Genomic DNA, 27,042 nt, shown 5'->3' with positions numbered 1-27,042 from the left:
TCAAAATTTCGACCCGAAAAAAAAAACGACAGTGTTACCCCTTACGTTTTTTTCAGTTTTCGGGCGAAAAATCAAGTTTCTCCAATCTTCTCAAAACTCTGGATTATGATAGAGGGCCACGAGACTTTGACCTGAGCGCAAAAATGGAGGCTCTAGACCCTTCCAGAGCTGAGATATCGAAACTCAAAATTTCGACCCGAAAAAAAAACGAGAGTGTTACCCCTTACGTTTTTTTTCGTTTTCGGGCGAAAAATCAAGTTTCTCCAATCTTCTCAAAACTCTGGATTATGATAGAGGGCCGCGAGACTTTGACCTGAGCGCAAAAATGGAGGCTCTAGACCCTTCCAGAGCTGAGAAATCGAAACTCAAAATTTCGACCCGAAAAAAAAAACGACAGTGTTACCCCTTACGTTTTTTTCCGTTTTCGGGCGAAAAATCAAGTTTCTCCAATCTTCTCAAAACTCTGGATTATGATAGAGGGCCGCGAGACTTTGACCTGAGCGCAAAAATGGAGGCTCTAGACCCTTCCAGAGCTGAGATATCGAAACTCAAAATTTCGACCCGAAAAAAAAACGACAGTGTTACCCCTTACGTTTTTTTCAGTTTTCGGGCGAAAAATCAAGTTTCTCCAATCTTCTCAAAACTCTGGATTATGATAGAGGGCTGCGAGACTTTGACCTGAGCGCAAAAATGGAGGCTCTAGACCCTTCCAGAGCTGAGATATCGAAACTCAAAATTTCGACCCGAAAAAAAAACGACAGTGTTACCCCTTACGTTTTTTTCATTTTTCGGGCGAAAAATCAAGTTTCTCGAATCTTTTCAAAACTCTGGATTATGATAGAGGGCCGCGAGACTTTGACCTGAGCGCAAAAATGGAGGCTCTAGACCCTTCCAGAGCTGAGATATCGAAACTCAAAATTTCGACCCGAAAAAAAAACGACAGTGTTACCCCTTACGTTTTTTTTCGTTTTCGGGCGAAAAATCAAGTTTCTCCAATCTTCTCAAAACTCTGGATTATGATAGAGGGCCGCAAGACTTTGACCTGAGCGCAAAAATGGAGGCTCTAGACCCTTCCAGAGCTGAGATATCGAAACTCAAAATTTCGACCCGAAAAAAAAAACGACAGTGTTACCCCTTACGTTTTTTTTTTTCGTTTTCGGGCGAAAAATCAAGCTTCTCCAATCTTCTCAAAACTCAAGATTATGATAGAGGGCCGCGAGACTTTGACCTGAGCGCAAAAATGGAGGCTCTAGACCCTTCCAGAACTGAGATATCGAAACTCATAATTTCGACCCGAAAAAAAAACGACAGTGTTACCCCTTACGTTTTTTTTCAGTTTTCGGGCGAAAAATCAAGTTTCTCCAATCTTCTCAAAACTCTGGATTATGATAGAGGGCCGCGAGACTTTGACCTGACCGCAAAAATGGAGGCTCTAGACCCTTCCAGAGCTGAGATATCAAAACTCAAAATTTCGACCCGAAAAAAACAACAACAGTGTTACCCCTTACGGTTTTTTCAGTTTTCGGGCGAAAAATCAAGTTTCTCCAATCTTCTCAAAACTCTGGATTATGATAGAGGGCCGCGAGACTTTGACCTGAGCGCAAAAATGGAGGCTCTAGACCCTTCCAGAGCTGAGATATCGAAACTCAAAATTTCGACCCGAAAAAAAAAAACGACAGTGTTACCCCTTACGTTTTTTTTTTCGTTTTCGGGCGAAAAATCAAGTTTCTCCAATCTTCTCAAAACTCTGGATTATGATAGAGGGCCGCGAGACTTTGACCTGAGCGCAAAAATGGAGGCTCTAGACCCTTCCAGAGCTGAGATATCGAAACTCAAAATTTCGACCCGAAAAAAAAACGACAGTGTTACCCCTTACGTTTTTTTTCGTTTTCGGGCGAAAAATCAAGTTTCTCCAATCTTCTCAAAACACTGGATTATGATAGAGGGCCGCGAGACTTTGACCTGAGCGCAAAAATGGAGGCTCTAGACCCTTCCAGAGCTGAGATATCGAAACTCAAAATTTCGACCCCCCAAAAAAACGACAGTGTTACCCCTTACGTTTTTTTTTTCGTTTTCGGGCGAAAAATCAAGTTTCTCCAATCTTCTCAAAACTCTGGATTATGATAGAGGGCCGCAAGACTTTGACCTGAGCGCAAAAATGGAGGCTCTAGACCCTTCCAGAGCTGAGATATTGAGATACCACGTAGCATTTATGCCATTATAAATATCTCAATATCTCAGCTCTGGAAGGGTCTAGAGCCTCCATTTTTGCACTCAGGTCTAAGTCCCATGGTCCTCTATCAGAATCCAGAGTTTCAAGAAGATTGGAGAAACTTATTTTTTTGCACCTAAAAAAAACAAAAAAACGAAAGGGGTAACACTGTCGTTTTTTTTTTTTTTTTTGGGTCGAAATTTTGAGTTTCTCTGATCTTCTTGAAACTCTGGATTCTGATAGAGGGCCATGAGACTTAGACCTGAGTGCAAAAATGGAGGCTCTAGACCCTTCCAGAGCTGAGATATTGAGATATTTATAATGGCATAAACGCTACGTGGTATCTCAATATATCAGCTCTGGAAGGGTCTAGAGCCTCCATTTTTGCACTCAGGTCTAAGTCCCATGGTCCTCTATCAGAATCCAGAGTTTCAAGAAGATTGGAGAAACTTATTTTTTCGCACAAAAAAAAAAACGAAAGGGGTAAACACTGTCGTTTTTTTGGGGGGGTTGGAATTTTGAGTTTCTCTGATCTTCTTGAAACTCTGGATTCTGATAGAGGACCATGAGACTTAGACCTGAGTGCAAAAATGGAGGCTCTAGACCCTTCCAGAGCTGAGATATTGAGATACCACGTAGCATTTATGCCATTATAAATATCTCAATATCTCAGCTCTGGAAGGGTCTAGAGCCTCCATTTTTGCACTCAGGTCTAAGTCCCATGGTCCTCTATCAGAATCCAGAGTTTCAAGAAGATTGGAGAAACTTATTTTTTTGCACAAAAAAAAAACGAAAGGGGTAACACGTAAATGCTACGTCCTCTATCAGGGCCATGGGACTTAGACCTGAGTGCAAAAATGGAGGCTCTATGGCAACCAAACGTCACTGGTGAGACAAACGTGCAATGGACAGACGGTCAGATTACGTTTTGGCAGGGGAAAAACTGATCAGAAAATGTAATGAAAATGTAACAGAAGTTGTAGAAATGTAGTGGAGTAGAAAGTATGATAATTGCTGCAAAATGTAACAAAGTAAAAGTAAAAAAAGTATGCGCTATTTATTCTACTTAAGTAAAGTAAAGATAAGTGAAAAATGTACTTAAGTAAAGTAACAAAGTATTTGTACTTTGTTACATTCCACCACTGTATATATATATATATATATATATATATATATATATATATATGATCCAAAGCTGGATTTTCAGCATCATTACTCCAGTCTTCAGTGTCACATGATCCTTCAGAAACCATTCTAATATGCTGACTTGATTATTAGTATTATAGACAATTATTTTCAGGATTCTTTGATGAATAGAATGTTCTAATCTATTTATTAAATTTAGTAACTTAATAAACTTTATAAAGTCTACTGTAACTTTTGATCAATTTAATGCATCCTTGCTGAATAAAAATAATTTATTTTATTTCTTCCACCCCCCCCCCCAAAAAAACAAAAAAAACAAAAAACAAACAAATAGAAATATAACAGAAAACAGTTACTTTAAATTGTAATAATATTTCAGCCTTGATGAGCAGAAGAGTCTTCTTTTAAAAACAATAAAAATCTTACAAATCCCGAACTTTTGAACGGCAGTGTATATTTTGATGCTATATTTTATATAAATTTCTTTGATTTATACATACTGTTATAATTCTCTTAGTACTAAAAAGCTGCAAAAATATAGCTTATTACACAAAAGTGAAGTAACGTGACAAATATGACATATTTGAGTAATTGCATAACAGGCTGCACTGTTACAAAACACCTGACTTGGTTTCACTTCTTTAAAATTTAATACTGACACATATTGTGAAATATATGTATATTTTATTTTGTATTATAAATATAATATATTTTGTATGCTTGTACGGATTAAAGTTTGGAATAGCATGTTCTACTCTGACAGAAGTATTTGCAGAATGAATAATCCATAATTTCAGTTGTCATAGCCTACTCACGTTGGTCCGTTTGGAGGATACATGCCACTTCTGCACTCTTCTGTGTACTGAAACATGAACACCAGTGATTTAGCACATATTTACAGTAAACTAGTGTTGTTTCCAACAGCACTATTTAGGTCACTTAAGTTATAAAACAGCCCAATGGCGTCTAAACAACAGTGCAGTTCAGCTATTATTGTAACTTCAAATGAAACAAATCCAACATGAATATGAAAACAGTTTATTCCCATAAACAAACACGACAGATGGTGACTTACCGGTGGTACATATTGCGCATACAAGCACATAAACATAAAAGAGAGACTAAAACAGCAGACGTTTAATTTGACGATCATGATGAGACGTCCGCAGTCTTCAGACTTCAGAAGCGTCTGTGAACACGGAAGTGCTGATGATGATTCTCGTGACAGTTCCTAATCTGCGCAAACCCAGGGAGGAGTTACCATAACAATGAGTTACAAAATAAAAGATGACTTTACACTTTTTGTCTTTGGGGTTGTCTTTACTTTATTTTGCTAACTCTAGCACAAGAGTGTCGCTTATGTTTTTAGTATTACTAGGCAACGAGAAACAATAACCGCAGAACAAAGCATTTTACCTCTCTCGAACTAAACAGGACAGGTAACATCGACTGATAAACAAATAGGCGAATGTATTGCGACATCTAACGGTTGCAGAGAGATGTGCAACAACAAGCAGTGTGTGTGTGTGTGTGTGTGTGTGTGTGGCCTGGAATATGGGTTTACCCATAACTGGGACAACAGAAACATTCAAAGATGGCAATATCCGAAATACTTGTACTTTAGGGGACATTTTTTGGTCCCCATGAGGAAACCAGCTTAGTAACACTAAGTTATGATTTTGAAAATGTAATGTAAAATGCCAATTATTCTGTGATGGATAGGTTTAGTGTTTGGGGATAGAATACAAAGTTTGCACAGTATTTTTTTTAAAAAATGTCCGTGGAAGGTCCCCAAAACATGAAAACATTTGTGTGAGTATAAATATAAAATGTTGTACTTTATGTCTCACATTATTTCAAATGTTACTGCAATGACCTTGCAGTGGAAGTACAAAATACGAAATACAATTTTATGTGTAAATCTTGGAGACTACAATCATTCCAAAACCAACATTTACAGCTCAGTTGCACATGATGAATTACATCTTCAAATGTGGTTCAGCAATAATATTCACATATAGGTCATTTATCAAAACCCAACAAAATCAGTTGACGACTTCAGTCAGAAACATTCTAAGAACAATTTTCTGTGGGGTTTACCATGTTTTCTCAGATTTTTTTTTTCTATGTACTGTGAAAAATGTATTAAAATAAAAATGTTATGAAACAACAGAGATTTTTTTAGTTTACAACCCATTTAATTTGGGAAATGAATCACATTTACAGTTCAATATTACACCTAATTACAACATCTATAATATTATTCATTGGGGTTGATTAAAGAGTGAAGAGTCTGTTGGTTTATTTGTATAGGTTGCATAGTATTTACAGTCATTACGTTCCTATGTATATTGTGTGAATGATGGGTGGTTGGGCATATATTGTGTTTTGTGGTAGGTGGTATGCCATACGGAACCATTGCCACAGAAACTGCATTAACACACCAGTGGGGCTCAACAGCCTTAGTCACACGGGTTGGCACGTATGGTTGGGTTGTGGAGAGTTTGTGAGATTGTGGTTAGGTCTCAGCAGCAGGAGGAGTGTAGAGGTCAGTAAGCTGGGCTGAGTTGAGTGGGGTACGGTAGGGGGTGACTCTGGGACGCCAGAGTCACTGTCAAGCCCTCTTGAGGTGTCGTGGGTTAGTCGACGAAACACTGAGGACAGAAAGGTGCCCACTTGAAGACCCTAGAGATGTCCCCTACTCAGCTCAATCCAGACTGTTGTTGTGCTAGTTCACTAGGGAGACCACACTGTAGTTACAGTCATCATGTGTGCTGATGCACCAAGTACACTCCAGCCGTTAACACCAGACAGAAGGGAGTCACATCACCATATGGAAAGAAGCGTAAATGGATGGAGAAGCATAGTTTACTGTAAAGCTACATCTTAGTTCTTGCCGTGTAATGGAAATCATAATCATGTTTCTCGTGAACAGTGAATGGTTTATTTAAAAAAAAATGGCAGAGATTTTATGACAATGTGAAAATAAAACATAAAAAAGGTTTCTCCTGGTTTCACTTGCAGTATCTGTCAGCCTTCATCTTTGCTCTCCTAAAAAAAGAAAAAGAAAATTAATAATGTAGTATTGTTAGCCTATTCACACCATCTTCTATAATAAATCATCCAATAGGGTATATCAACATGACAACGTTTCATCCATCTAAGGATGAGCTAAATTAGAAGGCTACATACATTTATTATTCAGTATGAGGTTTGGCCGTACCTGTCCAGCAGTGCCTCGTGGAATTTTCCATCTGTTCTGGCTACTTTCAGAGAACTGCTGTCTTCCTCGTTTACCCTCAGCTTCCGATCCTGAAAACTCTGGAACTTCTTCCTGTAGGCAAACATTCACATAAACATTTATTTGACTGAATGCTCAAACATCACAGCTTCTGAATGTTACTGAGGGTAAAAAAACAGGCCAGTCACGATCATGAACTTTGAGCTGATGTCTGCTTTTCATACAAATAATAGCAAATTATGATTTAATGCTGTTTTATTCATGCCACTTACAGAGTAAGTTACTTTTTTTTTACTTGGAATTGTATAATATATTATTATACAATAGAGCCAGACCGATATTATCGGCCGATATTAGGTATTTTCCATAATATCGGTATCGGCAGTTATAATGGCTGATTAATGAATATTTAAAAAATAAAATAAAAACGACGACGAAACACGCTTTAATCATCTCTCCTTGGCCTGTTATATTGAAAATGTATGTTTTACAATTTGCAGTATGATGTTATCTATTGCTAAATTATGGCTCATCATAAACTAGTTAAGCACAAAGCAAGCTAATGCCACTATCATCAGTGGAAGACCGCTAACGTTAACATTAATGAGCCTGGAAACCACAATGAACTTTTTCTGCCAAAATAAAGTAATTATTACTGTATTTATAACTAGCATATCTCTAGTTACAGTCCCTGCATTGTAAAATGTAAGTTATACTTGCGAGGAGTGAACATTTAGATAAAAATATCAAACGTATCTTGTGCAGAAAAGTTAGCTTTTCTTTAACACGTGTGTGAAATCCAACAATATTTAATAAAAAAAAAAAATATCGGATTTTAAAACCCAAAAATATTTGTATCGGTATCGGCCTTCAAAATCCTTTATCGGTCGGGCTCTATTGTACAATTATATTAAAAAAGGTCCATGTGATTTACTTTGATGCTGTGAAAATGAATATGTATGCAATTAATATATTACAATATAATTCATACAGTGAAGTCTTGATTAAACCCACAAACCTTCATTTTGCATGAAGAAAGACTTTGACTATCTTTATGTACTTTAGTTTAAAACTGTTTTTTTTTTTTTTTACATTTTTTGGCAAAATATGGTGGAAATTTAAACCCAATTATTACGAATGCCACAAATAATTGTGATTGGATAGAATAATCACGATAAGACATTCAATCAATAATCGTGACAGGCCTGGTGATAAAAGCAAGCACTCACACGTAGTTGAGCTCACAGTTCTTGACATTACCCCTGTCTTCATCCGCAATATCGTCTTTACTCTTCACCTCTCTTTCGACGGATGAACGGATCTGTGAAGGACAGATAAGCATGAAAAATAATGTTGATATTTATTCAAGGAAAACATCAAGTGTATTTTAAAAACAATATTCTTATGTTGAGATAAAAATGCATTGTCTGTGAATCTTTCTGTCCTTCAGACAACAACAACAACAAAATCCCTTAAGCAATTCATCTTGGTGTTGACAGTTCAGGAGAGATTCACCTTGATCATCTCCTCATCTCCAGCTGTCTTGTTTTTGGCCACTATGTCTCCATTCTCACTGTACGAGATGAAACAACTGTTTGCAGCAAGTAAGGCCATTTTACGCTGCGGAGAACAAGAAACATAAACGAATTGGTAAACGCGGAATTCGTACCACCAACATTATTTTCATTGTGACTGGTGAATTGATTTGGCTGCCAGAGTTACTCACATCCTGAAACACTGGTTCCCACTGTTCTCTGGAGCCGATGGCATCTGATCGACCAATCACAACACCATCTGAGCTTATACCTAAATACTTCCCATAGCCTGACTTCAGTGCTATCCTAGAAACCAGCAAAACAGATGAGAAATGTTAGTCACATGATCGATTCAAAAATTACCTATAGAATAATACATGACACTTATGCATTTTAAGGTGCTGTTAGTAATTGCAGATTTGTTTTTAACTTCATGCACCCATCCCTACTCAGAACACCTAGTTATGGATATGGATATGATCTTTACCTGGAGTCTGAGAGTCTGATGGCAGTGAACTGTTCAGGAGGATCTGGACCTTCATCCTCTGTGAACAAAAGACATTTGTTTTAAACTTGTGTACACTACCATTCCAAAGTTCGGAGTCATTTATTTGATCAAAAATACAGTAAAACGTAATATAGTGAAATATTATTATTATTATAAATAAACTTCTATACTAGTAAGCGAAAACTAAATAATAATAATAATAATAAGCACATTCCTATTCCTATGTTTTCACCTAATTGTTTTCACTTCGGAAATTATCTGCTGAGTAAACACTTTAAAACAAGACCAAAGTTGGATATATATTCCAACGCATTCTTGAATTACAACCATTTAAGGTTAAATAGTGCATTTCAACCCACATTCTCAAAAAGGGGGTAACAGCGAAGGGGTTAAAAGATTTGCTATAAAATATCAAATACAAAGAACAAAAAAAGGCATTGGTATTGTAACTAATCTACTTCACAATAATTTATTATACCTATGGGGTCTAGCAGTATTTGCAGTTCTTTTTTTTTAACCAATGAATGCCTGAACAAAAGAGCAAACTGATATTCTATTCCACCTGCTGTGAACACATGAATTATCCAAGATATTGAATACTGTGATAAGCTCAAAAAGTTACAGGACAGTGTGTATGTGTGTGTGTGCCTCTACCACATTTCTGGCCTGGAGAGGTGTGGTAATCATACAAATACATTGGTCATGAAGTGGGTATAAACAACAGTTACAGTCATTCTTTTCCTAATTTCAGGTTTCAACCACTAAATTAAATTGATTTTTGGGGAGCATGCACATTTTCAATCATGGTGATTCCAGAGTGATGTAGAGACTAATCCTTACAGCCAATGGTCAGTGAAAAGCAGAAAATGAAGCTGGAAAGAAAACAATCGTAAACAACTCCTTCTGGTGACTGAACTATGAAATTGCTCGGTGCTCTGCATGAATGGCTGCGGTAATAGCAACTGACGATCCATAACATTATTCAGGTTTTTAAATCCCTCCATACTGAGAGCAACAGAGAAAAAGCAGCACCTAGCCATCTCTACTTTTGAGACTTATTTGTTCCACGCTATTAGAGGGACCTTTACAATTTAAAAGGCAATATAAAAGCTGCATGGCAGAACAAAATACAGTGCAGTGTAATTGCACAGAAAGAATTGCTTGTTGCCTGAAAGTACAGCAAATATATCTTGTGAAGTATATTTTTAAAAAACATAGACCTTAAGAATGAAATATTTCAGGTTCTAGTTTATGTAAAATAACATTTTCTCCTTTCAAATCTCACCACTACATTAACCCTCTGGGGACTAAGACCTTTTTGGTCCGTTCTCTCTATTTTTACCTTTGGGCTTATAAACCATATGTAATGGATATGGAACACCATGTGTTTGGTATCTATGGATTCAGAGGACCCTAAGATAACATCAGAATACATGTGATGCGTTTATAAAGGAAGGAATTTACAATAAACTAGAGAATTTCAAAAAACAAAATTTTTTTTTTTTTTCAAATATGACTGAAAATCACACAAAAGTAGTGAACAGTTTTTGAACAAAAAAATATATTTTTCAAACCCTTTGCTTGACAGACGTGTAATTGTTCAATCAAAAGTGTTGGGATTAGGAACAACGAACAATTTCGTCATTGTGAAACAGCTGTCAGCTTTGGATTTCTCGTCACTTTACAGTAATTATTCCCGAGCTTGTTCTGAGGTAAATCTTTTACTGCTTGCCATCATAAAAGTGCTATAACAATACTTATAGTTGCTTGTATGCTATAGATATCTATATTACAATCGCTCTGTCTCTCTGTCATAAATCTCTGTATGCTCTGTAACACTCCGTCTCCTCCTCCACTCGACACGTCTTAGTATAGTACCACCCAGAGTTTCCGCAAGAAAAAATTGGTGTCGGTCAATGTGACCGGCAGAGGTTTCATTTTACGGACATTTTGATGATGTGCCAGCCAAATATCGCCTCTTAATTAGTCAAGTTGAGGAAAACTGGAGACTTAAAAAAATATTACATAATCAGGCCATATAGAATGCAACATGTTATTATTAGACTAACTTTCTAAAAGATGGAAAAAAACAAAAAAAACATGAACGTCTGATTGGTCTGAAAAATATTTTGACCACTTCGATTATTGATTTCTATTAGGATGAGCAGAGTTTCAATGAGTATAACAAAAATTGTTTATGAAAAAAACTGCCTACCCTTTCCTTAAGGGGTCATGATGTGTTTTTTTATTATTTAAATAGGTCCCTTATATTACCTTATATAAGTTGTTTGCACAAAATAAGTCATATACTACTGTGGCCGAGAGAGCTCAACGCGCTGCAACTGAAGCAAACACATGCAAATAGAAAAAAAACAACAACATGAAATTAGAAAAAAAAAGCACCTGCAAATAAAATAAATAAAAAACATCATGAGTTTCACAACACGTGTGCTTCAAATACAGAAACGAGCTGCAAAAGCGCACTACACAGCCAAATACAGAAATGCGCTGCAAATAACACAGACCACAACAGAAATGTTTCCAGGGGAACCAAATAAGTGACTAACCCAAATAAGCGATTAAGTCTTAGCCTACTTACAGGTTGTGTCCCAACAACTGCTGCCTTGGGTTTTAAAGTTGAAACTGCTTCATGTTTTAGTAACAGTTTTCTTAAAATGCGCAGCACAGAGAGCCATGTCATTTTCAGGAACATAATCAAACATAAATTGCATCCGTTGTTGATGAACTACAGCGCCCGTGGGAAGCCTGAACACAGAAGACCTGACAGCTGGGTGAACATAACACACTCGACGAGTCACAGAAATATGGCCATGCCCTTTTCTGCATTCCGGAGGGACGGTTGACGCAAATGTATGGGTTAGTGACGTCTAAAACCCGCTGTAGTCCCATTCGAGTCGTTTTTGTAGGCATTACACTTCCTGATTTTTAAAAGACGATATCTCTGCTTACACTGAATTTTCAGCGCTGCAACTTTGCGGATACTGTTCATGCACCAACAGCAACATTACACACTATTTAAAATGAAAAAAGTGAAATCAACCCCCCTCCCCTTTAATAGAGGACATTCTTTGTCACTCAAACTTAGTCACCAAGGCATCAAAATGGAAAATAATTCTTCTTCTTTTTTTTAAAACGGAATATTGTCAAAATATTGTGAAAACACTATCATAGGGAACATAACACTATAATTTTTCATGTTGACTTTAAGAAAAAGTATGTTAAAACGCTGGAGTGAAAAAAAATGTCTTGAGTGAGTACTCTAAAGTGTAATATGATGTATACATGTGTACAATAATTACTTAAATGATGTTGTGTGATTTTGTGTGCAAAATCGAAATGGTTTTAATGATTTTGTATTCCAGTGTGTCCTTTTGTTTTTTTGTACACTTTGTATTCTACCCATGTTTTCTCTCTCTCTCTCTCTCTTTGTATTTTTATTGTGTAAAGTGGCTAAAGAAGAAAATCAAGCTTATTATTATTATTATTATTAATATAATATACAAAAATAGGATCTGAACGTTTTAAATAGCAAAACTGAGCTGCCTTGCATCTGCAACGTTTCAGGAGAAGAATGAAGCAGATAGAATCAGCACCTTTATGTGGAGCTCCTACAGTGAAGAGTCCAGTATCCAGTGCATGAATGTAGGAGTTGCTGTGCATCTCTATGGCCACTGAGCCTGTGATCTCACCAAAACTCTTCACTGCCCACCATCCTCCTGATGAGACATTCAGAAACACGCAAAGATAAAGCTATGAGGCAGATCATACAGCATTTACAATGACAGAAACTGCACTAGTCAATTCTATCTAACATTATCCATCTATACACTATCATTTAAAACATGGGCAAAGTGACAACACATACCAACGACATCCAGCTTGTCGTCATCATCTTCTCTTTTTCTCTTCTTGTCCTTCTTTTTCTTCTTTCTGCACAATAAGTCCCAAGACATTTAACGTTACATTAGCGGAAATAATGATGATATAGCATTTTTCTATTACAAAAAAAGCTATTTACATTAATTAGAGCAATAACACGCAAGTTATACAGAATAGATACATATGAACGCAACACGGAAAGAAAGCCTTACTTCTTATCGTTTAATCCTTTTAGCACCAGTTTGGTAGACTTTACGTGTGAGTACTCTGTCATGATCACACAAGATTGAAGCAGTTTCTGTGGAATATTATACGTTGTTATTCATGCCAGAAAAGAGTTTTCCAACAGACCTGCGCGTATACGGTGGCCGAGAGGACCTCACTAAAGACGCTGCTGGAGGAAAGTGCGACACCAAACGGTCGGAGAACGGAACTGGCTATAATGGAACTAGCATCTAGTTAAAGCCGCCCTTCGAAGCTGCACTAAAACTGTCATTTGGACCTTAAAACTGTTGGAGTCAGTTGAAGTCCATTATATGGAGAAAAATCCTAATGTTTATCAAAAACTTAATTACTTTTCGACTGAAGAAAGAAAGACATGGACATCTTGGATGGGTGTGATTAGCCTAAATTATCAGCAGAAGTAGGCCTAACTAATCCTTTAACCATGTGCTTATTAAAATCACAAACATTTTAACTTGACAAAAAAAAAAGCAGACTCATATCTTTTCTTTTGCATAATTTAAATGTTTACAATAAATCACAAACAACTTGTGTTGTTACCACCTACACGTATGAGACTGTCATTCATTATGTCGCCTTGAAGTAAATTTTTCCAGTGAAAAAATGTAGTATTTAATTAAATGCATTTATGATTAAATGGATGTCAATTTGTGTTCTTTTTGACCACAAACTATGCAGTCACTTTAATTCAGTGCGTGCAGTGCAGCAAAAAATAGACTTGGTGCGTAAACGATTGCTGCACTGCTGTATACACACCGCTCGTGGAACAGATCGCCGGACCGCACCCGCGTGCAGTGTGAAAACTCTAACCTTATAACATGGGTACGGAAGAGAAAACACACTGCAAATGGAGTATGTGTGAAAAAGGCGTTATACTTTTCAGAGAAAACATGTTGCACTGTCTCAGGTTCCAAACATGAACACTCTGGTGTTTTCCTAAAATGAATAAAGTGCTATTCAGTAACATGTGACCAATCATCATTCTAGAAATGATTACCTGTTCCTTAACCCTCCCCCCTCTTTTACAAACATTATTACCCTAATGAGAATATAGTGCTTCCCTTTGTTTTCTTGCTCCCAGAGCTGTTGCCATTTTAAAAGTGTACCACCTTAGGCTATAGATTTATGTTTACATGTATAGATTCCTTTTGAGCAGCTTCCGTGACCAACTTATCAACCTTTTCATTATTGCAATTATTATCTACACGAGATGGGGCACATACAAATTATATTTCTACCCCTCTCCCTTTCACATCTCTAATTTCCAGAAGAATATCATGCTGCAGGTATACTCTCGATAACTCTTTACTGACCCTTTCCCAATACTATTGATAGCTGACACAGAGTCAAAATCAAAACTTTATGGTTCTGAATCAGTCCATTGCACTGTCATCAGGATTGCATATAAATCCACTGTGAACCCACTTACGAAATTTGATGTTCTCTTAAACACTTGGACATTTCACCCCTGAACAACAAAAGTTGCTCCTACCTGTTTATTGACCCTTTGAACCATCAGTAAAAAATAATATATGGTCTTTATATCTTTCTCTCACTGGAATTCATGTACCAAATTTTACCCACTCATTTGACCCATCAAATTGACCCAATAGTTAGCCTGAAGCTGCTTTCTTGGCAAACAGATTGGCATTTCTCTTGTTTCGACGAGCAAGGAACACACTGGAGAAGATCGCACAGCTCCTGTACATATTCTCAGTGCCGTAGCTTGGATTATTTCTAATCCAGTTAAAACTGACTTGATTGTAGATCTATAAACCGAACACATATTCAATTCTTGCTCTAATTAAATTTATATAAATTTGCTTCAAAGAAGGTATATGTTCCCCATTCTGTTCCAGCAAGACATCTCATTAAATTAATTTCCCTTTTACATTTTCATATAAGTCTTGAGTCAAATACCACACCAAGAAATTTAAAACGTTTACCCCTTTCCAAATTCCTACCACACAGCTCCAGTTTTATACTTTCATCTATTTTCTTTCAATAAAAATATTAACGTAGTCTTCTCAACAGAGAATCTAAAACCCCATTTCCTTCCCCAAGCCTCCACAGGATTAGAGCTTACCTTCTTCAGGGTACACTTCACATATTTCCCTCTTTTCCATAGGCTATTGTCTGCAAATAGTGACTTTCCAATTCCTGGCTGAACATTAGAAAGAAAAAAAAACATCAAGCATTATGTTGAACAGCAATGGACTAATACCTTGTGGTGTCCCATTTTCTTCCAAATGCCTTCTAGATTTATCTATCCCTATTTTCACCTGAATACCTCTATTATTTCAAAAGTCCATTTCCCAGTTACACATATTTCCCCCAATTCCTAGCAAATGCATTTGTAATTAAAAGACCTTCTACCAATAGCATGTCATATGCTTTTTCCACCGCAAAGAATACTGCTACAACAGTCTCTTTCTTTATCTGTGCTTTTCTTATTTCATCCTCAAGACATATGACCGAATCAATAGTACTTCTCCCCTTTCTAAAACCACTCTGACAGCAAGCCATCAACCCCCTTTCTTCAATAAAGTGCATTAGTCTTCCATTCACCAACCTTTCCATTAACTTACCTTCACGATTTCACACTTACACACAATTAGAGAAGCTAAAGTTTAATGCGTATTTGACGTGCTGTTCGGGGGGGAGGGCTCCAAGCTCAGATTTTGGCCTGGACCCAGAGTACTCTCCTGTAAGTAGTTAAGTGTGAAGAAGGGGCGGTGGAGGCGTGCTGCTAAAATGGTCAATGGATTAAGGTGAGACTGCTGAGTCTATGTACACCTCTTATCATTGATTGTTGAGTGTTATCCACCCGTGTTAATTATCTGAAAGTGCTCCTCTCGAACTTTGTTAATAAAACAGCATTAATTGAGAAGTTAGAGCTATTGGCCTATTTGCTGGATTACTAGCATATTTTCCCGATGTTCTTATTTGAAAAATAACTGCCTCCTTCCATCCTGCATGAATCTTTCATTCCTATACATATAATATACATATACAATTAATATAAAACAATTAAAACCTTCTGAATTCCCTTATCACTTTAATGTCTTACTATAACAAATTTCATCTTTACTGAATTGAGCTGAGCTGAATTCTTACAGTTGTTCAATGCATTTCTTAACTTTCTCAGTATAAATGGAACATTATACAGTATTTATCCTCTAACTTTTCTTTCTTTTGAATATCCTCATAGACTCCTTGTTTCTTACCTACACCTTCTTTCTTCTTCTGATAAATTACTGTAACTACCTTACTTGAGTGTTCACCATCATTTCTTCTTTCGCTAGATTTGATATAGCCAACTGTTCTCCATCTGAAAGGACTGGATATTTCCACTCTCTTCTATTACCTTCCATTTTCTTGATCATTCCTCATACATCATTTATATTAATTGTACTTCAAATTGTGCTACAATAATCCCACCAGTACATTCTTTTCCTTTGCCTTATAATCATTCTCACTACTGCCTGTGCTTGATTATATCCTATCAAATGTTAAAAGTTATGAGTTATTTTTAACCTTCTAAAGGCTCTGTTCCTTTCCATACCTCTTCATTTAACACTCCACAATGGAACCGCTTTTCTTACTACTTTTCCTGAACATTTTGGTATTGCAATCATTGCAGCCATAGAAATACTGTCTCAAATTAATTTAATTTCTAAAACATCATTTGTTTCTTGGACTGACCTAATATACAAATCACTTGTTTCCATAAATATTTCCCAATCTGCCTTTTTGAAAATCCATCTTCCGTGACCATCTTCTGTGCTCAATCTTACATCAACATCCAGTTTACATATAACTGGGTAGTGATCACTTCCAAAAGTGCCTTCTCTTGACACTTCCCACTCACACATTGAAGCCATTCTACAAGACAAAAATGTTGAGGTCTAATGTTGACTCTTTACCAGTTCTAAAATCAATGCTAGTCCTTCTACCATCATTCAAACAAGTTCCTATCATTCATTACCTCCTCAATCACATGTCCATTGGTGTCTATCTTTTCCCCTCCCCACAGTGTATTGTGAGCTTTAAAATCTCCACACCATACAACATAATCTTCATCCCAAGACGTCATATAACTGACGTTTTGGGACGTCTTTTGACCGTACGTCAATATCCGCCTTTTTAGGGCCCCCTTAAACGTCGGAAGATGAGGTTATGGGATCCTAACTCTACCCCAGACCTAAACCTAACCCTAAACCTACCCCGTCACCTAACTGAGGTTAAAGGTAAAGCGTCAGTTGTACGACGGCCCGGGATCGCCATCTACCGACGTTTAAGGGGGCCCTAAAAAGGCGGATATTGACGTATGGTCAAAAGATGAAACTGTGTTATAATAATTTATTATTTTTATTTTCTTTTTATCTGCCCATACTTCCACTACCACATATTCTTGTTCCTTCCCTGTACCCAACACCCTGTGGCACACCCTTCCTTATACAGTAAAGGTAGCACAACCCCACCACCACTTCTTTGCTCTATGGCTCATCTGATGACAATATAATTAGTTAAAACAAAATCAAATTTAAATGTTTCCTGAATACACATTATATCTGGCCTTACACTCATTCTATCTAACTGTTCAAAATCTTGACCATTTGCCAACAGACTCCTTGCATTCCACTGTAAAATGGACATAACTAATCATCCTTTACCTACTTCCTGACTTGGGTGTACAGCAAGACAGTCCATTATTTCTTCACATTTAAAGTCTAGCATGCCCAAATGCTGAATTGCTGCCTTTGTAATGATTTGAATCCTTTCAGTTTTAAATTTATCCTCAGCGGTTGCACGAATTAATCCTCAATAAAGATTATTTTATAGTACTCTCTGAAACTTTCTTGTCTGTGTCCATACATTCCTTGTTGCTATTTCCCCTCTAACACTTCTTTCATTACTCCTCTTTGTTTGCTCCACTCTTTTAACTGCTTCTGCACAAGGATCTCTTATCCCTCCTTTCCACACTCTGAATCTCAGTCTCCCTTCTCATTACTTCACACCCCCAGTAGGCCGCACTGTGTCCCCCTCCACAATTACAGCATTTAGGTATTTTCCCCTCTCCACATTCCCCATAGTCATGCTCCCCACCACATTTAGCACACCCTTTAGTTCCTTTACCCAATTTACAGTACATGGCCAAACTTCTGACACTTGTAACATCTTATTGGCTTATGAGTGAACTCTCTTTCGTATCTCATATATCCAAAGTAGCTCTGTAGGCATCTCTTTTGTGTCGAACTGTAACTGACTCAGTTTCTTTTTTTTTCTTCCTTAACCCCCTTGGTTAAACGCTTTACATTCTGAACAGAATCACTCTTTTCTTATACATTTTTAACCAGCTCCTTCATCTCAATTGCTAAATAAATCCCATCACTCATTTACTTCCTTGTTCACCCACTTTCACCCCTTTTACTACCACTGCTCTCCCAACAGCTTGCAACTTTGAAGCTCTTCTGATCTGCTCTTCAGAGTTACATCTAATTAGTAAATTTCCATTTAGAATTCTAGCATATCTTACCTCGCCAACCTGATTCGTCAATTTTAATGGATCCAAACTCTTCTCTCCTGGCTCTTCAAACCTCACAACAACATTCCATTCTCCTCACTCTCTTTCATTTCTCTAATCCGCTTTGCTTTATTTATCCTCCCTATCTGTCAGTTCCCAACTTCTTGATCCAAATAATCCATACTGCAACAAATATATTCCTGATTGTTTGCCATGATAGAGAATACATGCAAGTGTATCATATACCGGACCTGTATACAGGCCGTCGGCCGATACTCCCGCAAAATTCTTCCCAAACCAAAACAATGCAAGCTTTCTCTAAACGCTGAGCTCACTACCCCGTTAGTGAGTCAGTCTAGCCGACCATGCAAAACAACATCAACTTTTTTTGTCCAGCTTCTGAATATTTAAACCTGGCGCCAGATGTTAACCCTCATCAAAGACCCTCATCATACTGTTGCAGTGATGATGTATTTTTGTAGGCCAATTGGAAAGTTAGAATCAACCCTAGAAAACGTATGATTTAACCTTATTAATATCAACCATAAAAAAAATACCCATTGCCTTTTTTTTCTTCGTCTTCTGTTTTTCAAGACAAAAAGCTCATGATTTTCATCATGATAATTTTCAGAAATAAACACAACTTCTATTAATTCTGAAGCATATTCGCCAGAAATAAAAATCTATAAAAATCTAAAAGAAGACTGTAAAGTAACTATAAACTATAAATTACACCAAGCGTCCTGATTTCTGAACAGATGTAGTAGCTAGTTTGACAGAGACAAATTTAATGAAAATATAGACTTAGTTCATTAATACTCAAAAGTTGACCGTTACAATTCAATAGCTTGACCAATAATAATATATCATTTTTTGGTCCCCATCAAGAAAACAGCTAAATCCTATTATATGATTTTGTATTTGTTTTTTTTTTTTTGAAAATGCAAAAAGTTTTCAGTGATGGGTTTAGATATTTTTCAGTATAAAAATGATTATGTCGAATGTCCCCATGAAAAATGAAAACCCCACAAGTGTGTGTGTGTAAACTAACTATTTTTTGGGGACACATTTGTACCCAGAAGTGACCAAAACCTTACAAAATCTCCAACCTTCTTTTAGGGATGTCCTCATTTGTTAATCTGGTATAAAAAATAAAATAATTAAATAAAATCATTTTTAAAAAATTAAAAAAATGCATAAAGTTTTGTGTGATGTGTACAGTAGGTTTAGTGTAAGGGGATAGAACACACAGTTTGTATAAAAAATCATTACATCTATGCGCAATGTCCTCATTTAGTTAAGTAAACTTGTGTGTGTGTGTGTGTTCATGTGTGTGTCTGTGTGTGCGTCACACCGTTGCACCATGGTTTTAAATCACAGGGTGTGTCGGAAAGGATAGGTTATTGCCAGATTATTTATCAGACTGAAGAAAGAGAACGAGAGGGAGGGGGGTTGGGTGGCAGTGTGTCTCCAAGCCTTTTTTCTCTCCAGACACAGCGTCTACCACGAGTGAGCCACCATTTAAACCAAAATAGCTCTGAACATGGCAGAGCCCTCTTATTTAAAACCTCAGCAGACCACTGTAACAATGAGTACACACACACACACACACACACACACACAATATGGGCTCGCTACTGTGTAATTAATTTCAGTACATCATTTTAAAGTTCTATTAAATCAGTCAGTTCAAAACTGTTACACAGGACCGGTACACTGAGGCTCAACCTTCTGCTGATGATGATAATCATTAAAGGGTGTCCTGTTAAGGAACTGGTCAGAGCATGTATGCAATAAATAAGAGTGTGACATTGGCAGGAAGTATAATAAACAAGATTACAGCATTCTGGGCAAACTTTAAATGCAAACAGGTGAATAAATGAGCAGGGTGACTTGGAGGAACAGCAAAGAGAACTTGTTTGTGGTAGAAAAGGTTCCAGATATGACATACACTGACATACACAGCTCTGAGCACCCTAAAAATAAAAAATAAAAATAAAAGAAAGTAAGGAAAAAGACATGACCTGCAACAAAGTAAACGGACTCGAGCATTGGAAGGCTGGATGGTGGATTTCACATTAAATGCTAAATATTATGAGTAATATCTGTTAATAATATTTTAAAAGACCTGCAATAGACACACTTAATCATAAGTGATAAGACGAAAGGAGCAGGACAGGCGGCTGTGGAGATGAGATTGTTTAATGAGATGTTTGTATCCGTGTTCAGTGTCTTTCTCTTGTCCTTGTTGAAAGGCTTTTTGTCTCCACGTTCGGTCTGGCCCATTACCTCCGCCTCTCAAGTGGAATAGAGAATTTATCATCCTTAGCAAGCATCAACGTAGTATAAGACACAAAGCAATTGGGGATGGCGAGAAGGAAGAGAGAGGGAAAGATGGCTTAATATATAGTTTAATGAGCTTAGTCTTTCATTTCCTCCCATAGTGCCAGTCATCAGTCAGGCGGTTGGCTATAGATAGTGATTGGACTGACTTTCAAACTAATGTAAGCCATGATACAGTGCCGACGGCAACGGAATGGCTGACAGTATGTTTTATGTACAAGATGCTGAATAATGAGTTTTGGATAATTTTCTGACTTGTTTTGTGATAATGCATATAGGTTGGCTAGAGACATTATTTAAATATATATATAGGCTATATATAGATACATACATATACACACACACACTGTATTTCAATACATAAGCTTGGCTCAAAACTACCCGGCAGCATAACTAAGTGCCCATGAGCAAACATGGCAGATTTCATGTTGCGTACTTCCGGGCATTTGGGAATGTGTGATTGATGAACTTCAAGGCTGAATGAATTCAGACGAGCCAAACACAATTAAACACACATAAAAAATGCCAATGTTAGTGGGAAAATGCATTTAATCTTTGGCATGAATGTCTACTCTGAAGCCAGCTGTTATTTTTAGCCAGAGTAATCAAAAGCACAGATGTGTAGTTTTGAAGCAGCTTCCAATCACAACTAAAAAACAAAAATTAAGACCAAAGCGTGACTTGTTTGAGCCAGAACATGCTGTTTCTTGCTCTATCAGGGGAAACTGAGCTAAATTTAATTTGGTGACCGCAATGAATTTAGCTGAACACTGTGATTTTCCAGAATGGAAGCAAATGAAAGAAATCTGGATTTGAAACACCCCTGCACTCATCTTCACGTAAAATAGACATACTAAATAGCCAGTCAATTTAATTTAATTTACATTTATGCATTTGGCAGACACTTTTTCCCAAAGCGACCAATTTTGTTCCGTTTATGGCCGTGTTACAGCAGCATTCTGTGGATGCTTGTACGGTATTATCTGCAGAGAATGTTAAAAAAATAACGTTGCCACGCCCACCATAAGGTGTTCCAGAAAATTGCTGAGAGGCTCTCTCACCGAAAACCTCCGATGGGAACAGTGCGTTCTGATATTTGACAGTGACTGACAGAGGAAATAAGGGGGAGGGGGGCATAGAAACAAGACCGGAGAATGCAGCTGCTAATGGGACCTCTGAGTCACAGATAATAAGTGATTTCTGGGCTGGCAAGCAGGAGCTACTCGGTAGCTCAGGGTCTTTCTGTCTCTCGGAGGGCTGCTGTGTTAATGAAAAAGAATTCGGGCTGAGAAAGAGTGATTGATGGTGAAGAGCAGGTGGTCTGGAGACTCAACACAGAGGTTTGAACTTACTGTACCATGTAAGTATCAGAACACAGGGCTTCTTTTCACTTTTGCCAGCTTTTCTGGATGTCAGTCTCCCTCTTGTCACCTTATACACTAGCTATCTTTCAAAGGTCTTGCATCGATGTGTGCGTCGAATCATGAGAGCCTCCCGAATCTCTAGAGTGCCCTCAGGCCAAATCCAGGATATGATGTCACATTTTGTGAGGTTAACAAGTCCTCTCTCATGACACTGACCCACTGATTGAGCAGCGAGCTGAAGCTGTCAGGAGGTGAGCTGTAGGTCTTGCTGACAATATTACAAATAAGAAGTCAACTGCAGAAAAATGCATTTGGGTTTTAATACCAAGCAGCTCCAATAAAGCACAATTTATAGCAGAATCTACAGAAAGAAACATTCCCCGCATGATTCGAAAAGAATATTGCATTCTGTTTGCTTAGTTGGAATAAGGCCAGTTTGAGATCAGGTTGCTACAGAGCTTGAAAAATTCACTTTTTGGCCCAGGGGAAAGCCTTACCGGTTTGCGCTTTGGTAACAGAGTTGTTTGGACAATAGCTTCAGGCACAGGAAACTGGATTGAAAAGCTCCATATCGAAGTATAGAAGACCTTTCAGAGACAGCTGAATTTTCTCTTCTTTCATGGGTCTCTATCAAACAGACTACAAGCTAGAGTCACTTTATAGGGCTCAGCCAATTTCTCACTGTGATTTGGAGGGGAAGAGATCGCAGCGTGAATAACTAGCTGTGAAATTTCCCTCTCAACACTTCGGAAGGAGGTAACAGGGCAGGTTTCTCCGGCCCCCGTCCTCTCAATGTTTCCTCTAACAAGAGGATTTTTTCAGCCCTTCCTTCACGAAGTGCAGAGAACATATGAGGAGTTCAGATGCAAAAGCCTCTAAGTGCCATTTGAAATTTTCTTCTTTAATGATGATTTTTATCAAACTTGTATATTTAAGTTCAGTGATTTCACTTAAATGGCAATGATAATTACCTATTAATTGTTATTTAAGTGAAATTACTGAACTTAAATATACAAGTTTGATAAAAAATCATCATTAAAGAAGAAAATTTTAAATGGCATTTAGAGGCTTTTGCATCTGAACTCTTCATATATACACCACCTGATAAGTTCCATTTTTAGCCGTGACATGAATATAAAATATCTTCGATCTAATACAGCTTTTGGTGATCGGCTAAGTCAGATAGTAAAAATTTTTTAAACATTTATTGGGTGGGGTGGCACATAAATCATGAAATCATGGTAAACAAATAATGAATTCCCGTTCCAAAATGCAGGGTAGACTTAATAAATGTTAAATTATGCACTTAGACTCTTTTTAGAGGTTAAAGTACCACGAGTCTCCTTATAATTACAAGTTATCAACAGTGGCCAACCCCATTTAGAGATCCACAAAAATGCACTCGATCCAGACTGCTCTGTGTGCTTCTCAGTGACTGCTTCCCTTTACCTCTCTCTCTCTCTCTCTCTCTCTCTCTCTCTCTCTCTCTCTCTCTCTCTCTCTCTCTCTCTCTTTCTCTCTCACTCACTCACACACACACACACACACACACACACACACACACACACACACACACACACACACACACACACACACACACACACACACACACACACACACACACACACACACACACACTATTAACAACGCATTCTCACCCAAAGGTGTTACCTTTGACCATGCTTCAATATTTGACGTTTTAGGCGCCCTTTAGCGTCACTTACATGACGCGATCCTACGGCGTCATCTAACTGATGCTAAAGGAAAGCGTCAGTTAGAGGACGCGGTTAGGTTTAGGTGTGGGGTGGGGGTAGGGTACACGCGATCCTAGGGCGTCATCTAACTGACGCTAAAGGGCGCCTAAAGCGTCAGATATTGAAGCATGTCCAAATGCTTCCCAAGGCGTCAGTTAGGTGACGCCTTGGAGGTGAGAATGGGCTGCTATTAATTAAAGAACCCTGAAAAAAACTGCAGCCTTGAACATTTTTAAAAATCGTACCGATCCAAAACATTTGAACAGCTGTGTATCTGCTAAAGCATCTCTGTCATTGACAAAGTGACAGACTCGGTTGCTGGAGAAGTCACAAGTTTGACTGACAAATTCAACTTTTCTAGCATGTCTCATGCACATAACATGACAAGCACACAAAATTACACAAACTCCTCTACAGCACATCACACACACCTATTTACATGTCATGTGTGAGGTGTTAACTCTATTTCTGTGACTCTTAAAGTTATTTGTTTTACAGTTTAAATACAAAATTGCCAAATCAATAATAAAATGAATTAAAATGATAGCAGTAAAATACACAAATTACACTTATAAAGTCTTTAAAATATATTTAAAAAAGGGAATAGAATAGAATAAAATAGTGTTTAATGTCTTTAAAAAGGTATTCAGCAGTCTTTGGATGCAGTGATCGATAACTTTGATTGAGCGATCTTGCTTAAAATCTCTAATGTGGTAAATGTGTAGTATGTGTAAATATTTGCAGTTTTCCATGGAGCTGAAATGTTGTGATGAAGTTTAGGCTATTTGCAACTTTATGTGCAAAAAGAATAAAATAAAGCAGTGATTGCTTTTTGAGGTTCTGTGGCTCAAATATGAGTTTTCCTTCAACCTCCCCTAAACGAGCATTGAAAGTTGTTCACTTTTTGCATTTGTAGTAAAGGAGAAAATGTGCCTCTGTCTCTCTCTACCTCTAAAGTCTCAAACTGTGACTGCATCTTTGGGAAGATAAGTTTGTGTCTCTCTGTACTCTGGAGGTGACAGAGCAAAGCACACACTCAGTCAGAACACAGCTCTCATTGTGTCATCGAGCATATGGGAATTTGCATCATAACTCACATCTGTCTTTTTGCCTACAGCACTCAATCTCTGCCGAGTGAATCTTAGTGAGCCTGTAGGGGGCAGTATGTACTTGCACACGGCATTACCCGAGCGTGCACTTATTCGGTAATGCACTGGGATTTGCAACACTGCAATATTGAGCAATACAATACTACTGGGTACGCCATCTTGCACATCATTAATACATGTCCCACTCTTCGATCATTCATTTTATATGATAACAGCAGCACAGCAGATATTGTTGTTATGATACTCTTGGGTAGTCACTCAATAAATAAGCATCATATTCATCCTCACTTTCAGCATTTTTCACACTTGAATAACCAAATTCAACAAGTCATCAGATATAAAACTGTGCTGAATGCAGATACCTAAACCCCATAATATATATATATATATATATATATATATATATACAGTATATATAGTTTTACTTTTGTTGGAAGCCAATTACTTTGTATTGTTTATCATGAGGCAGACTATATCTTCATGGATTTCAGCAGTTAGTTGTTGGAGAGAGACCTGCTGGTCAAAGTGCAATAATAACAATGTATTTCAATGTAGCCTACTGTTGGTGTCCTAGTTATTGACTACCCAGGTGATATGAAAGCAGTAATTTGCATGTGTGAAAAAAAATGAGGTTGCGGAGTTCAGCGGCAGTACTTTGTTGTAATATAACAGTTACTTTACTGTAATATGTTAACAAAACACTTTTGGAGTGCTTTTGATGTGCTTGAATAATATGAGAACCATGCAGTGGGAAACACTTGATAACAGTTCACCAAAACATGAAAATCCTGTCATTGTTTTCTCCCCTCTTCTGTGGAACACAAAAGGGTGAAGATGCGTGAAAACACTTTGATTTGATGTCAATGATGCTAATTTCAATTTTTAAATATGCAAAAGTGCAAATGAAGTTTGAGGGCAGGAGCAGAGTTGGAAACAGGATTAAATATTAGTTAAGAAGAATTTGTAATTTCAGAGATACACATTTGTGCATAAGCACGTTTCAGCCTCCATTTACCATCTGGTGAATAAAAGCCTAAATCTGTTAAATCTGTTCATCACATCGTGTCTCTTCAGAAGACTTGGATGAAACCACTCAATTATGTTTTCTTTTACGATGTCTTTAAGAACGATGCATCAACGTTTTTGGGAAATTAACTCTCGATTGAGAGACAGCTAGGATTTGATTCAATTATCTTCATTTGTGTTTCGAAGAAAAACAAAAGTTTTATGGGTTTGAAACTAAATGAGAGTAAAATGTATTATTATTTTATTTTATAGAATGTGCTTTTGCAGTGGTCTGGCCACAGTTTTAAGTGGTCTGGTCAAGGTCATAAGTACCACTGCTTTTTTAAGGCCAATTTATACTTCTGCGTAGAGGGTACGCCATAGTGTACGCCGTTGGCTACGCCTACCCTGTCTCACGACCAATTGGTACGAATTCGTACGAGTGATTCAAAAGTGGCTAATTCGTACTAATTCATATGACCTCACTCCTACGAATTTGTACCATTTGTCTAAACCCACATGACAGTTATGTTTAGGGGTGGGGTCAGGGGTAGGTCATTCGTACGAATTCATACGAATTGGCTAATTCGTAAAATATGTATGAGTGAGGTCGTACGAATTGTTATGAATTAGCCACCTCGTAAAATTCGTACGAATTCCCGTGAGATCGGGTTGGCTACGCACGTAGGCGCGCCATTGTGAGCATTTATACTTCTGCGTTCAGGTCTTGGTTGCTCTGCAGTACTACTCTGAAACGCTAGTTGGCGGCAGAGGGTTTTAGTGTTCCACTGTTTAGATTCCTCAAATTGCGGGTAGGTTACTACAAGCCTAAAAGAGAGCGGATCATGTTGGAGCTTATTGAGGTGGAAAAACAGTTAATTTTAGTGAAATTACTAAAACTGAAAGGCAGAAATGAGAGACGACATCGGAGGAGATGGTACGTGCGGAAATGTGTAGGAGGAAATGCGACGCTACCAAGCCGACCAATCATCGATCTTGCGGTCCGCGTTGTCGCGACGTGTAGTTACATTTTTGAGGAGGTGCGCGTCAGGCTACGGCAAAGGGTACGCGGTATGGGACGCGTCTCTGCGCATTCTACGCCGTACCTACTGCCCGCACCCTACGCAGAAGAATAAATTGGCCTTTATCTTTTGT

General features: G+C 37.7%; 2 protein-coding genes across 2 annotated transcripts in view; both read right to left on the bottom strand.

The window, feature by feature from the left end:
- Positions 1-4,720, bottom strand: part of asah1b (N-acylsphingosine amidohydrolase 1b) — a 32,342-nt gene extending 27,622 nt beyond the window's left edge. The window contains exons 1-2 of the mRNA XM_089132415.1: positions 4,434-4,720; positions 4,174-4,220 (exon numbers count right to left, since the gene is read on the bottom strand). Of these exons, the coding sequence (XP_088988541.1) occupies positions 4,174-4,220; positions 4,434-4,511 (125 nt within the window). The 5' untranslated portion in view covers positions 4,512-4,720. The remainder of the gene's footprint in view (positions 1-4,173; positions 4,221-4,433) is intronic.
- A 1,589-nt stretch (positions 4,721-6,309) lies between these two features.
- Positions 6,310-12,936, bottom strand: frg1 (FSHD region gene 1). The gene is made up of 9 exons (XM_039685475.2): positions 12,755-12,936; positions 12,529-12,593; positions 12,257-12,379; positions 8,622-8,679; positions 8,326-8,440; positions 8,115-8,219; positions 7,829-7,920; positions 6,582-6,692; positions 6,310-6,409 (listed from the first exon to the last, which is right to left on the bottom strand). Exons 1-9 carry the CDS (start codon positions 12,814-12,816, stop codon positions 6,373-6,375), a joined length of 768 nt encoding a protein of 255 aa, XP_039541409.1. The 5' UTR covers positions 12,817-12,936; the 3' UTR covers positions 6,310-6,372.
- Between the last annotated feature and the right edge of the window lie 14,106 nt (positions 12,937-27,042).

This window comes from Pimephales promelas, chromosome 6 (genome assembly GCF_988280905.1).
Source record: "Pimephales promelas chromosome 6, fPimPro1.hap1.1, whole genome shotgun sequence".
Lineage (NCBI taxonomy): Eukaryota > Metazoa > Chordata > Actinopteri > Cypriniformes > Leuciscidae > Pimephales > Pimephales promelas.
The sequence above is the reverse complement of the archived record's forward strand: the minus strand, read 5'-3'. Positions and strand labels throughout refer to the sequence as shown.

Bases quoted from the DNA above. Each gene is read 5' to 3' on its own strand.
- frg1 (XM_039685475.2), bottom strand. From the start codon at position 12,816: ATGACAGAGTACTCACACGTAAAGTCTACCAAACTGGTGCTAAAAGGA. The intron at 8,680-12,256 runs GTGCTGATTCTA...TTTTGTTCACAG, and splicing joins TGTAGGAGCTCCACATAAAG to AGGATGAAGGTCCAGATCCT. The intron at 8,441-8,621 runs GTAAAGATCATA...GCTGGTTTCTAG, and splicing joins ATCAGACTCTCAGACTCCAG to GATAGCACTGAAGTCAGGCT.